Consider the following 12,072-nt stretch of genomic DNA (forward strand, 5'->3'; position numbering starts at 1 on the left):
AGTGCAAAGAAATCGAGTTGTTCTGTGGGCTAGAAACCCTGTGATTTATAAAACACAGTACATCATCTGTCAATAGCTGTTCTGTATATAACCTATGGTCTCTCTATTTCCAGAATTACCCTGATTTTCTTGCCTCATTGGGCTACTGATTGAGCTTTGTGAATATTTTTCTGTGAGCATCTTGAGTGAAGAATCACTTAGACCACATTGTCACTGCTTCCCCAAACTCAAAATTATGTTCAGGGTTTACAACATCTGTACTTTCGTAGCCCTCTCATGGGTTGACATTTTATCAAACTCTCACGGGTAGACAAAATCCCCCATCTGCAAGAGAAAATGAAGGTTTCAGAAAGGAGCAACCGTGTACCTGAAGACAAAACTTTGGACATGTTTTATATTCATTCAGGGCCATCATGTTTTCTTAGGACTGTCAGGGATAGCTTCACAGTCATGACTGTAATCTTTGTAGCTAGCCCACAAACACTCCATTCTTTTAAAATGGTCAATTTGCTTTAAAAGTTACTAGTCTTTTGCCTCCTTCTACTGTGTGCCAAACACTATGTCAGGTGCCATGGCTACAGCAATAAATAAGACATGGTCTTTACACTTATGGAGCACACAGTTTCAACACATAACATATTGCCATGTCCCAAGTTTTGTATTCAAGTACATGAAATCAGCCAAATTAGATAATCAACCAATACTTATGAATTGCTTTTTATGTGCTGAATTAGACCATGATCCCTGGCCATGGTGGCAGTCCAGAAGTGAGGCACAGGAAGTGGTGTTTAGAAGGAAAGAATGACCTAATGATGACAAGTTGAGATGATGGAGACAAATCCCTACCTTCCAGAAGGAAGGTAGATGATGGGGGAGAAAGAAGTGGAAGAGGAATGATTCTATGCTGTAATGGTTATAAGCACTGGTACAACTGGGCAGAATGGAGGAGGCAGGCATGTAGAAGAAACCCACTGGAAAGATATACATTGTGTCCATGGGAAGCGGGTGGAGAATGTCTGGATAAATTTGGAAACTTTATTGGAATATTGGAAGAAGAGATTGGGTACCAAAGTGGAGTCAGATCTCTTTCTCCCATTTCAATGACTATTTTTTAATTTGCAATTAATTGGGTAGGCCATTTTTTTTTTTTTTTTCCTGATTTTGCCTTATTCTCCTGGTAAAGTTTTGGTTAAAGTTAGTTGTTAGCATGAGTAACATCATGAAGAAGTGGCACAAAAGCATGCAAAACTTGTCTGGGCTCCAAATATATCACAGACAAATTCTATTCAAAGTGGTGGTTTTCATGGTCACATTATTCTATAATCATTTACTGTCTTAGACTAGTGGGTCTGGTCTTCCACCTTGACTTCGTGTACTCTCATTCCACACAAACACTCATAGGCATAGAGTGGAGGTGGCTCGATGTCAGGTCCTAGGAGTGTCCCTGAATGAGCCATCCCATGTGGATACACACAAAGGAGTTGGGAGGAGATGAAAGTCCTGCCTTTTTGGTAAAAGGCACATTTGATCTTTCACAACTACCACAGAGGACAAGGCAGGTTTCCTGGAAGAAACACATGGGAGGGAAAAGGAAAATTAGAAGGCTTCATCTGAGAAGTTGAGGCTAAGCTTGAATTCCTAATTGCCAGAGGTCGTTTCCAAGAAGGATGTCTGTCTGTGGTGTACCAGCTTTCAGCTGGGTGGCTCCTAGATCATGTCTCTTTCGTCAACCAGGCTGATGGCACTAGCACCAGTAGCTTCCTTCCAGGAATGCATTGCCCATCCTCTCTGGTTTTCTGTTGAGTTGGCCTGGCCCTGCTTAAGAGAAAAATAATTGGTATTCTTTCCTCCTGTGTCGGGCAGTAATTTCCTTTTGAGCCATCCCTTACAACAGGGCCAGCCCTCTGCAAAATTATGCAGTAGACAGTTTGCTTTTTTTTTTAAGTACAATTTCCATTTTATTTTTCTCCAGAGAATAGTCTGTCTCCAGTCTTTAAGAACTCAGCTCCTTACATGGGCTTTGGTGGGGGACGTGGGGCAGCACCCGCAGGTCTAAATTGAGGTGGGGGTGTTCGGTCCTTGCGGGCTTCATGAGATCGATTCCTGGCTACTTTGCTGTGAATTGCACAACTCACACAATAATGTAGCTTCACATACAGCTTGGGAAGCACATAGGCATCGAAGACGCTCGCTTCAGAAATGTCTCTGACTGCTGCGGCTTCCACTATGTTTCGAATGACGAATTTCTTAATGGCCTTGTCCTTGGGCATGCATTGGGCACAGTTAGTGCAGCGAATAGGCTGCACGTGGCCACGGCCCTTTTTGACATGACTGTTGTTCCTTCTTTTCTTTGTCATCTTGGAGGTACGGACCGGAGAGAGGAGTGACAGTTTGCTTTTAAGCATTTATTTTTTTTCTTTTTTCTGGTGACCATCAGCCACATTAGCCTTCTCCCATTGGCCCAAACTTTCAGGACTGTTGTGTTTTCTTAGGACAGTCAGGGATAGCTTCACAGTCATGACTATGTTACCTGTATCCAGCTCACAAACACTCCTTCCTTTTAAAATTGTCAATTTGTTTTAAAAGTTACCAGTTTTTTGCCTCATTCTACCATGTGCCAAACACTATGCCAGGTGCCATGGCTACAACAACAAATAAGACATGGTCTCTACACTTATGGAACACACAGTTTCATGAGACAAATAGGCAAGAATATCCAGTATCACAACAAGGCTCCAACGGCATGAGACAGCATAAAACGTTGGAAGAAATGTCACTATGGCATAGCATGGATAGCCCCTAAAGACAGAGGATTGTTCTGGAAAGGCCATTAAGGAAGCATCCTGTAAGGATAGGGATATGTGTAAGCCTTGTTCCGAGGGCTGTGGGAGACCCCAAAGAAAGATATTCAAGAAGATGATGAGAACAGATTTGCAGGTTAGCAAATTGTCTCTTTAAAGCATAGTCAGGAGACAAGACCACTTAGTTCATATCAGAAATCCAGATAAGGAATTGGATGGCCTAGGGTGAAGTAGTGGTAGTGTGGATAGAGAGGAGAGGACAGATTTGAGAGATATTTAGGAAACAGACATTGCCTGTATTGGTAATTTCTTATGCCAAAGCTTGGGGAGATGGTGAAAGAGATAGAGGAGTCTTGAATTGCTCTAAGGATTATGTCGAAGGTGAGGGCATGGTGATGTCTTCCCAGAAACATGGAATGCACTAAATGGAATTGATTGAAGCCTGTTATTTTGATGGTAGTGGGTATAGATAGGGCTTAACTCAAACTCCCAAATTTATTAATCACTTCATATATTACTTTCTTATCAAAATGGCATCAAATTGATTTCATTAAGTTAAAATGTCTCTTTTTTATACCATTAAAGAATTTAGATAATGCTGGCAGTTTTAGAGACCATGAAAAATCAATTGAAGAAATGTGTTTTCATTGGCTGGGTGCTTGGGTGGAGCAGAGTGTGGAGCTGCCTGGAAGAATTTGCATAGTCTGGTCTCTGGCCATTAGGTTTAGATGTGACCCTCACCCTCCCTGCACACTTAATTTTTCTCTCACTTTTTTTCTCCAATTTCTTTCCCCTTCAGCCTTAATTTTGTTATTTTATTCCTTCCTATTCCAGCATTGCCAAACTCTCCTCTTTGTACAATGTGCTCTGGCTACAGCACAACCTCCCAGCTTTGTGTATTTGTAAAATAAAAGGAAAAGAATGGGCACTTCTTTTTCATGGATGCAGGATTCAGAGAGAATCAACATTGCTACCACAGAAGACATTTGGGGTAACAGGTGACTGCTGAACCAAATAAGAATTCCCATAGCCCTGCTATTTCCCGGGCAGATAAGTTCAATAGTGTTTGACAGAGCTAGGGAAACAGGACACTTGGGAAATAAAAAAGCTTTTTATATGTTAAAAATCTTTGTGTCCCTTGGTTCTTTTATTTCTGTCAAAGCAACCCTTAAATACTCATTTTTCTTTCTCTCCTATTTCTTGATCTGTGGGTAGTAGGTAAAAGCCTGAATTCCCAAATATCCTATACCTACAAAAGTTATATATATTTTATATATATATAAAAATATAATAATATAATATATTATATTATATTATATATTATATATAATATAATATATTATATATTATATATATAAATATATATATATATATTTCCCTCAGGGGGTCTTTTGAAATGCCTAAAATAATTTATTTGCTTATACAATTGGAAAAAGCTGGTTTTAGAACCAGGCAAATTGAGTAGGAGACTTACTTCTAATGGCACTAAAACCTTCTAAAATAAATTCTGAGAAAATTGCCTTCATTTGGGAGGTAAACTAAAAGACATCTATCACCACCACCTAAGGAAATTCCCCAGGCCCTTGACCTTCCCTGAAATTCCTATTGTGGCAGCTCCTGCATCTCTGATTCTGTCAGCTGCCTGATTCTTGAATTGTTCTTTTCTCAATTAAACTCTGTTAACGTTAATTTGTCTAATGTTTTCCTTCTTGCAGAAGATGTCAGAGTGGGATTTGCAGTAGACTCCCAGCAGCCCCCAGGAGCACCAAGTGAGATGCCTGCCAGGCCCACTGTGTCCACTGCTCTCTGGTAGCACCTGAGGATCATGGGTAAGTTCTCTGATTCCAAAGCTGCATGGATTTGTATTTTGAGCTTTCCAAGTTTGAGGAAATTTTGGATCTAAACTGGGTTCAGCAGTCATGACAGAAATTGGACTGGGTCCATGATTGTGCTGGATCTGATCATTAACTAGATTGGATCCATTTAGAGGCCTCAGGTGCCTGACTGTATCAAACAGAAACTGGAAGTAAATGGCAATACTGCAAGGGCTGGGAACTCTGGCTTTAGGAAATTCACGGGATTTTTGTGTTCTATCCTCTTTCTATCTTTTTTTCTAATGTGCTTAGGTAGGGAAAATCATTGGTTAAGTTGATCAAGGGTATCTGAGGGTCAAAGTCCAGATTCAACATAAAAATGAGACCCCTTAATTTCTGAAGAACTGAATACTCCACCTTCTGGCTATGCCTGCATTTACATGTATAAGTATTAGGCCCTGGAAGCAGCAAACACTTAGAAAAATGGCAAAATCTTACTAACGCTAACTTTAAACTATGATAGAACAGTCCCAGTGAATAACACTGTACTTTAAGCAGTGGATTTAAAAGTGAGGGCTAATGAATTAGACTCACTCTAAGATGTGAGGGAAAAGAGATAGCAATAGACTCTTCTCAGGCATTAAAGAAGAAATAGCCATGAATGTGAATAGAAAAATGTTCAATAAACAATGTGGAACCAGAAATCTTGCAAGTTTTGTAGCTTAAATTTAACAGCGAGACAAATACATTCACCATTCGTATGATCAGATATCTAGCTGCCTAGTGCCCTTCATCATGTGGTGGGAAGAGCATATCCACTTGTTATGCAATGGACCTAGGAAGTGGTTTCAGATTGGTTTTGGCATCTTTGAGACGGTTTTGGATAAGATTCTGTTATGAAAGCTAAACACAAGTTATGATTGCATGCTATAAGAACAGCCTGAATTCATTGGCTGTTCAATCCCCTAAACCCACACTGAAATCCTGCAGGGCAATTGATGTCAGAGACAATTTAGAAAGCAAAGGATAAGAGTTAGCTACTGAAAACTATGGAAATGGCTTTGGGTCTCAATTCTGCTGATGAGCAACACAATTGCTATGATAACTGACAATGCTCAGTTCAGCTTGGCGGAGACACAGACCTTGGATGACTTTATCCAAGTAACATGCCAGGAACCCCCCCCCCACCAAAAAAAATCAAATGACATAATAGGGGGTAAGCATAGGAGAGAGAGGTCACAAGAACCTTACTCCAATGGAGTTAAAAGTCGGGAGAGATGTCCTGTTTGCCCACTTCAATTTTCTAGCTGAGACTGAAAACCAGTGAATTCATCAAATGTTTTATAAAATAATAAAATTCAGTAACCAATAATAGCTGGCAATTGAGTTGGAGAAAGAAGAGAGCATATTCATTTAAAAGAAAATTTTGTAGAAATTCTTTGTTCTTCTTAAATTTTATCAAAATTACCACCACAATAAAATAATAAGACTGGTTTTCTTAAAAGCAATGACTACCTATTTTCAACTTTGTATTCTCAGCATCCAGGACAGTTTCTGGCATAGAATAGGTGCTCAATAAATGTCTGTGAGTGGAATGATATGTGATCAAATGGCTACATTTATACACAGACACCCACGTATCACATTCACAATATTCACATGATAATACCTACACTAATACAAACTTTGTCTACTCATTATTTATGACCAAAAATCAGCAAAATTTTTCTGTAAGAGTCCAGATATCAAATATCTTAAGCACCTCAGGATAAAAGACAAAATTGAGAATATTATGTAGGTGATTATGTAGCAAATATATAGCAAAAAACGATTTTTATTGATGGAATTTTCAAAATATAATAATAATCACATACACATTTCTGTAACGGGAAGATAAGAATGGAACTCTTTGGGAGGAAAACATTTTATTTAATCTGGGTTTAAACTGATCAAAAATGTTTTTGCAAATGTTATCTGTTAATGCTGATTTGTAATGAGATTTTAGTTATTTCATTTGGAATTTAAATTTTATATAAGTTTTGCATGTCATGCAATACTATTAGTCATTTAACTTTTCTCCCATTTATAGCTGTAAAAGTAATTCTTAGCTCTCAGGCCATGTAAATACAGGTGACAGAGTGAATTTAGTTCATTGGCTGCATTTTGCGAATCCCTCATCTATAACTACTTGGTTATGAAAAGCATTTGATTGGTTTATTGATTGATTGATTTTTGAACCTGTCATGTAAGTAAATGGAATTAGGAACGTTGTATATAATTACACTATTTGCAATATCTCACGTACCAGAAAAGTCCCCACATTTGAGAATTTGCTTTGTTTTTAAAACAATGCTTTCATGTGGGAACTGGTCTGAGAGCCACTAAAAAAAAAATCATCTTGGTTACTGATTGATTAACCTTATAGCTTTGACCCTAAACTGAGTATGATACTTAGCAAGATTGGGTAGAGGACAAGAATTTCACAAGAACTTTCTCTCCCTGGGATAAAAATACAATGACAAGGACAGAATCCTAAGGAACTGCCAAGTTCACTAGATGACCAAATTTGAAGCTATTTTTTCACATTGTCCTTTGGTCGGAAATACTTGCAATGCTTCTGTGTGTTGTAAGCCTTGTTCCCCACTGTCACTTTCAGGCTGTCTCTTTTCCTTCCTCCCTCAAAACCCCAGATTCTTTGATGTGCGTGTCATAGACTTCATTATCCATTACCCTTCCTTGTTGTTTTCATATCTCCCCCTCCAAATGTCTTCTCCTCATTCATTGTGTTCTCATCACCTGGATTCACCTATGCCACTGTCAATCATTGCATAGGATGGTGCTTCAGGACAGAGAATCTGGAAGCAGACTGATTTGATTAAAAGCATGTCTGTGTCACTTACTAGCTATGCTCTGTCGCTTAAATTACGAAATGGGTATAACAATATTACCTACCTGTAAGGACACTGTGATAATTAAATGAGATTTTAAAAAAAGATAAGTGCTTAGAATAGTTCCTGTTATAGAGTGAATAAACATATTCAGTAACTTCACCATTTAAAATAAAGTAATAAATACATGATATAAATGCAAATAGTACTAACTGGGAACACTTACTGAATGCTTACGATATGCTAGGCACTGTCGAAATCATTTTACATAATGAACATTTTTAGATTTCACAACAACCCTATGAATTGGTTTATATTATTATCCTCCTTTTTAAGATGAAGAAACCAAGAACTATAGATGTGAACTACTTTATCCAAGGTTAACAGCAAATAAGTGATGAATCCAAGAAGTGAATAGTCCATCCCACTTCCTGGTGTCCCAACTATTTTTAGCTTCAACTATCTTTTTCTGCATTCTAGTTCAGCCATTTTGTCATCATCAATAGTTATAGCACCTTCAACATTTTAATTCCAACCCTCTTCTCTGACCATCTTCTGCACCCCTTCAATTTTTTAGTGACTTCCTTTTATATTCCCCAAACAAACATTCTTTGACCTCATTCAAACTTTAAACCCATTGACCTGACTCCTTTTCACCATCTGTCACCTCTGTTCAGTTCTTACATCTCTTTCTCCTATGCAGCCTAAAATTTTCATGGGCTAGTACTGTAACACTCTTTTAAAAGCACCCTTAACTCCTTTTCTTCATCTTCCCTCCATTATACTATTTATCTGGCAAAACCCGAAACTCACCCAACCAAATTATCCACTTCTTCTGTGCCAATGCTACAATGGTAAAAATATTGCTAAAAATCTCAATGATACTAGGCTTCCTCATAATATTTCTCAAGAAAATGCACTTCCATTCTCTCTGAGATTCTCACACATTCTCCTGTCTCCCCAAATTTCAAACATCTCTATCTGCCTACTCTCTTTTCATAACACTGAAGCTCACTTTAGAAAGAAAAGAAATATAATTGCATAAGAACTATCATTTTTTCCTGCTAACAATTCATTCAATCTTTCAGCATTTGTATTCAGCTACTGACTTATCCCTTCTATTAAAAGGTTGTAGATACTTCTGTTGCAAAGAGAAAACTCTTTATCAGTAACTTACATCCTTTCTATCTCATTTTCACTAGGAGTTGGATCCTGTAATATTCACATTTCCTACATAATTTTCTTTCCCTTTTCAGGATTATTCATATTGGCCCAGAAATATGCCACAATATCACCTATCTTAAAAATAAAATTAAAACTAACTCAAACTCCTTTGACCCTATATTCTTCTCTGGAAACTATGGGATATATCTTTTTTCCATTTACATCAATATCCCTTAAAATATAGTTTGTGTGTACTGTCTTTATTTCCTCATCTAATTTCTCTCCATGTTTGCTTTAATAGAATTTTAAATCTTACACTCTACTGAAATTGTCTTTATAAAACTGTAGATAGATGCTGTTGGTTATTTATCCCAAAGATATTTTCACTCTCTTTTTTTTATTCTTCCTTCTCCTCTTTCTCTCCTCCTCCCTCTTCTTTTTCATTTTTGTTTTCTTCTACCCCTTCTTTTAGGTGAGACTTTATAATACTTGGACTTTTCTTCCATGTAATAAGTAAACATAACCAACCCCCTTCTCAGTCCTGGGGTGTAAATTGTAATTGATCATAGCCAAACGGTAATTTTTCTTGCCAATCACTTGCCAACTTCAGTTGAAGAATAATCTAGGCCAGTGAGTATTGAGTGCAAGTCTGCTGGGGCACTTCTGGGTACTATCTAATAAAGAGACAAGAATGGAAGAAAACGTCCTTTGTGGGGGATGTGATCATGCCTCCTGAACAATCCTGAGGGAAAGTGACTGTGACAGGTGTGCAAGAAGTACCATGAAGAAGAACGTGTTTCTGACAGATCATTCTGGAAAACTCTTATGTTAGTCAGGCTAGGAGATTAATGGAATTTGGAATTGATGAGTAATAAGAAAAGAGATTTGCAAGGCTGAGGCAGTCACGGTTTCTTAAAGAGTTTCAACTAGTTGGTCTCCAGGGTGCTTATTTAAATAATCTTGGTCACTTTTCAAACAATGCTTTCGATTGCTACTCTCAAAGCAGCATTCTTTTTTTTTTTTTTTTTTTTTTTTTTTTGTTATTTGACATGTGCCATTAACAGAGATGGTAGGACACAGAAAATGAAGAAAATAAAAATTAGGAGTCAGCTGTTCTAGAAGTGAGGAATATAAACATATAACCACTCTTTCTATCCCTGTAAGAGGAGAAAAAAGCAAGTTATGATGTTAGTTTCAATGCAATATAGGAAATCATCATGTTTTTTGTTTATTAGTAAACTTTTTTAGAGCTGTTGTAGTTCACAGCAAAATTAAGCAGAAAGTACAGAGAGTTCCTATATTCCTCCTTTCTCCCACACGTACACAACCATTTCTATTATCAACATTCTACACTAGAGTGGTGCATTTGTTAAAATCTTTCTTCACTTAGTAATATGCGTTTAAGTCTCCTGCATGTTTTTCATGGTTTGATAACTCGTTTCTTTTTAGTGCTGAATAATATTCTATTGTCTGGATGTACCACAGTATCCACTCACCTACTGAAGGAAATTTTCGTTGCTTCCAAATTTTGTCAATTATGAGAAAAAGTGTTATAAACATCTATGTGCAGGTTTTTCTGTAGATACATATTTTAAAATTCATTTGAGTAAGTGCCAAGGCGTGTGATTGCTGGATTGTATGGTAAGAGTATGTTTAGTTTTGTAAGAACCTGACAAACTTTCCTCCAAGATGGCTGTGCCATTTTGCATTCCAACCAATAACTAATGAGAGTTCCTCTTGTTCCATATTCTTGCCAGCATTTGGTATGGTAAGTGTTTTGGATTTTGGCAACTATAAGAGGTGTGTAGTGGTATATTGTTGTTATTCAAATTTTCAATTCCCTAATGACATATGATATTGAACATCTTTTCCTATGTTTACTTGCCATCTGTACATATCCCTTAGTGAGGTGGCTCTTTAGGGCTTTTGCTAATTTTTAAATTGGGTTCATTTTCTTATTGTGGAGTTTTAAGAGTTATTTGTGTGTTTGGACAGAGGTCCTTTATTAGACGTTGTCTTTTGCAATATTTTCTCTTGGTCTGTGGCTTGTCTTCCCATTCTCTTGACATTGTCTTTCCAATTCCTATATTTTAAATTGAAAATGTAACAATTTATTTTTATGCACTTGCATTGATATACCTCAGGTTTAAGGGCATCTCAAAGCCATTTGTAAACTTCATCATTGCTCCATCATTTGACTCTGATTCTCTGGATAATAAGTGTCTTTGGGCCAATCAATCCAGACAGTCAATCCAGATGGTCCCTCAGGTATTACAAAGTCTTTCATTCAATGTATTTGCCAAATTAGAGCAAGTAAAAATATGCTCGTGTTGAAGGAAATCTAGCCCTAAATGAGGTAAAAAAAAGACAAAGTTCTAACACCTGTATTTTTAATCTATATTAACATGATACAAGTATGAAATGAATCAACTTTATCTCCTCCTGCCGCAACAATGAGAAATACAAGTGCCTTTCTTTATACTGATAACCTTGTCATATTGTCTAAGCGTAAACTTAGGAAGCAGTATAGGTCTTTTGGCATATTACGTCCATAAAGAACAACTCAGCATAAAATTCTGCAAAACAAAAAATCATTGTATTTGGTAGACATTCAGTCTTAAATATCCTCAGGCAACAAGTCAATTTATTATGTCTTTTGTAGGGATTCAGTCACTTTCAGCACACAGTGGATTTATTCAGGGATGCATTTTACTCTTAATTCATTTTGATGGCTTCTTGGGATCTAGTTTTTAAAATGAGATGTTTGCTAGTTTTATGTTTTATATATTGATGTTCTTTTATAGATGAGACAGACAACTGGCCACACACACATGCACCTGCGTACATACACATGCACGTGCACACACATGCAGCTATAAGATAAAACTTAAACAAGACTAAATCTTTGTGTTTTGTGTTGTGTGGTGCTGAATGTGGGGTTTCAGATAAGTGCACATGAAAAGATCAAAGCTCTGTTCTGAGAAACAAAGTGCTAACTTTACCTTTAGGCCTCCCTGCTGCTCTACCTGTACTAACTATTGTAATTAATTTGTAATGCGTGGCATCTTTCCATTTTTGCCTCAGCTGCCAGGAAACCAAATACCACTCACTACCTGGAATAGGAATTGATTATTTTACTTTACCCTAGCCTCACTTGCCTTTGGGCCTATTGAATAATTTTGTCTCATATATTCATGTGTTTGAATGCATTTTTGCTTCGTTGTAAACATAAAATAGCTTTTAATCAGTAGCTCAAGGTGCCTCATAGAAAGAACCATTGCTTCATTTGTTAAAACAACACGTAAAAAAAATCACATGTTCATTTCCCGAAATATGGAGTGAATTTCTTCAAGCCTTGGAAGAAATTTACATTTACATGTAATAAAGCTCCTCAGACTGGTAAAT

At 37.2% G+C, this 12,072-nt stretch overlaps 1 protein-coding gene across 1 annotated transcript; it reads right to left on the bottom strand.

Moving 5' to 3' along the window:
* Positions 1–1,963: 1,963 nt before the first annotated feature.
* Positions 1,964–2,357, bottom strand: LOC129041968 (small ribosomal subunit protein eS26-like). Its single transcript, XM_054497452.2, has one exon. The coding sequence runs from the start codon at positions 2,355–2,357 to the stop codon at positions 2,010–2,012; it is 348 nt and encodes a 115-aa protein (XP_054353427.2). The 3' UTR covers positions 1,964–2,009.
* Between the last annotated feature and the right edge of the window lie 9,715 nt (positions 2,358–12,072).

The sequence above is a fragment of the Pongo pygmaeus genome, chromosome 7 (assembly GCF_028885625.2).
Source record: "Pongo pygmaeus isolate AG05252 chromosome 7, NHGRI_mPonPyg2-v2.0_pri, whole genome shotgun sequence".
Taxonomy (NCBI): Eukaryota; Metazoa; Chordata; class Mammalia; order Primates; family Hominidae; genus Pongo; species Pongo pygmaeus.

Bases quoted from the DNA above. Each gene is read 5' to 3' on its own strand.
- LOC129041968 (XM_054497452.2), bottom strand. From the start codon at position 2,357: ATGACAAAGAAAAGAAGGAACAACAGTCATGTCAAAAAGGGCCGTGGC.